This window comes from Colletotrichum lupini, chromosome 4 (assembly GCF_023278565.1).
Source record: "Colletotrichum lupini chromosome 4, complete sequence".
In the NCBI taxonomy this organism is placed as follows: Eukaryota; Fungi; Ascomycota; class Sordariomycetes; order Glomerellales; family Glomerellaceae; genus Colletotrichum; species Colletotrichum lupini.
Window position 1 is genome coordinate 2,373,100 of NC_064677.1, and position 2,489 is coordinate 2,375,588.

A 2,489-nucleotide genomic window follows, 5' to 3' on the forward strand; every position below is an offset into this window, starting at 1 on the left:
AGACTATAAAATAACCGAGCTCCTAGATCTAATAGATAATATAAACTTTATAAGTTAACTAAGGGCGGGATCTATTACGTATAAAAAAAGAGACTACTAGATAACTATCGACCTCTATTTTATTATTATAAGTCTTATTAACTAAATAATTAGATATAAAATAAATTATAATATTAACTATAACTCTAATTATTTACTTATAATAACGTCGTTATATTTAGTAATAATTAAGCTATAGCGAGAGGAGAAACGAAAGTAGAAGTGGTTAATAAGGAAATACTTATTAAAACGCTCCGGGGATCGCTATTATAGCTATAAAGGCTAAGAACGAAAGCGGCGCTTAATAAATATATAAAAATAATTATTAACGCCCTCTTAGCCGCTATTAAAACTGCAGTCCTAACTAGTACTCTCTTATTAAAGTTTAAGAAGGGCTAGGATAAGTAATACGTAGCTATTCTAGCTAAAATAAAATAACTTTACTATAATTATAGTAAGTAATAAATAGAGGAGAGTTAAGAAGTATATAAAATAATACGTAATAAAAAAGGCTATATTATAAAAAAAGCTCTTTAATAAGTATATTGTAAAGTAATAAAAATAGCGGCCGAGTTACCTAAATTGTTATAAAAGATTATTAAATAGGCCCGGAATAAACAGAGCTAGTTAATAATAGTTACGCTAGAAATTAAGAACTTTAATATGTTTTAGATCGCCGTAATGCCTAAAGAGAAAGCTATACTTTTTAAAGAAGCCTTCTTCCCCCGCTACCCGAAATAAATTTCAAAAATATTAATAACGTATTATATAGTAACTAAATTAGCTTACTACTAGTATTAAAAAGCGAAGTAAAAGATACTATTTAAAAAGTAGTACTACTAAAGGCCCCGGGCCCCGATAGTATTACTAACTTAGTACTCTAAATAGCGAGGCTATAGATTATGCTATATCTCGTCCGTATATTTAACTAGAGCCTCTAACTAAGATATTATTTATAATACTTTAAAAAGTCTACTACGGTAATACTTAGGAAGCTAGGTAAAAATAACTATATAGTACCTAAAGTATATAGGCTGATAGCCCTCTTTAATATAGTAAATAAGATTATAAATACTATTATAGTAAAAAAACTAAGCTACCTCGCTAAAACATATAGACTACTACTAAATAGCTATATAAGTAAAAAAAGACGTCGGTTAATAGAATACGTACTATACTAAATCGTAAATAGAATATACGAAGCCTAGGGTTTAGGATAGAGAATAGTTACTAGTTTACTTCTTTTAAATATATTAAGCGCCTTTAATAACGTTTCGCACTACTAACTCCTATATAACTTATAAAAGAGGCTAATTAACGAAGTAACGGTACGTTAAGTTACTAGTTTCCTTAGATACTAAGAGATAGAGATTTACGTAAATAAATTCTGATCCGAGACCTATAGACTTAATACCGGTATTCTATAAGGGTCGCCCCTTTTGCTAGTACTCTATTTCTCTATCCCTTTTATAATATAAATCTCTTAAATAGCTATAATAAAACTAGAGATACGATAGCTACTAGCTTTATTAATAACGTAGCGATCCTTGCTATAAGAAATAGTATAGAGGAAACTTATTAAAAACTTTAAAAAGCGCTTCGGAAAGCTGAGACGTAGGCTCTTACTTACGCGTCCGTCTTTATACCTAAAAAGTTCTAACTTACTTACTTTATACGAGCAAAAACTAAAATCGATATAAATAAAATACTCTATAGCTAGTAAAGAAAAATTAAACCTAAAACGACTTATAAATACCTCGGTCTTATTATAAACTTAGCCCTTAAATAAAAATAATATATTGATAAGATAGAACGCAAAGTTACGAATATTATTATAGTACTTAGTAATCTAAGTAGCTCTACGTAAGGCATAATAATAAGAGAAATAAGGACGATTTATAGGGGAGTCGCAATATTATAAATAATATACGTATACTTACTATAATTAAATAGTAGTTAGGGTAAAATAAGCTATATAATTTTTTTTTAAATAGATTACAAAGGCTCTAAGCTAGAGTAGCTAGGACAATATACAGAGTATATAAAATAACCCCGTTCCTAGTACTAAATATAAAAATATACCTCCTATTAATCGAATAATAAATATAGAAATATAATATTAATACTATTAGTAGAGTAGGCATAGCTAAAGTTACCGCACATAAGGGAAAAAGAATTAGCTTAAAATAGACGATAATAAACCGAATACGTAATAAACAAAACGTAACTAACGAATAATACGAGTACGAGTATATACCGCTTTTTATTACTCCCCTATAGTAATAAGGACCGTATATTTATATTACTAAAGGTACGGAGCAAGCTAAAAAAGAATACGAACGTTATTTAAAAAAAACCACTAACGCGGCCTATATTTATATAAACGGTAGTAGTATTAATAGTTAGATCGGAGTAGTAGTAATTTATATAACTATATAGTAAACTAAGAA

General features: G+C 28.3%; 1 protein-coding gene across 1 annotated transcript; it reads left to right on the forward strand.

The window, feature by feature from the left end:
* Positions 1–998: 998 nt before the first annotated feature.
* On the forward strand, positions 999–1,220 carry CLUP02_07850 (zinc knuckle; the record flags this gene model as incomplete). The annotated part of the gene is made up of 1 exon (XM_049286842.1): positions 999–1,220. A coding segment is annotated over one exon (222 nt), but the record flags the coding sequence as incomplete, so codon positions are not given.
* Between the last annotated feature and the right edge of the window lie 1,269 nt (positions 1,221–2,489).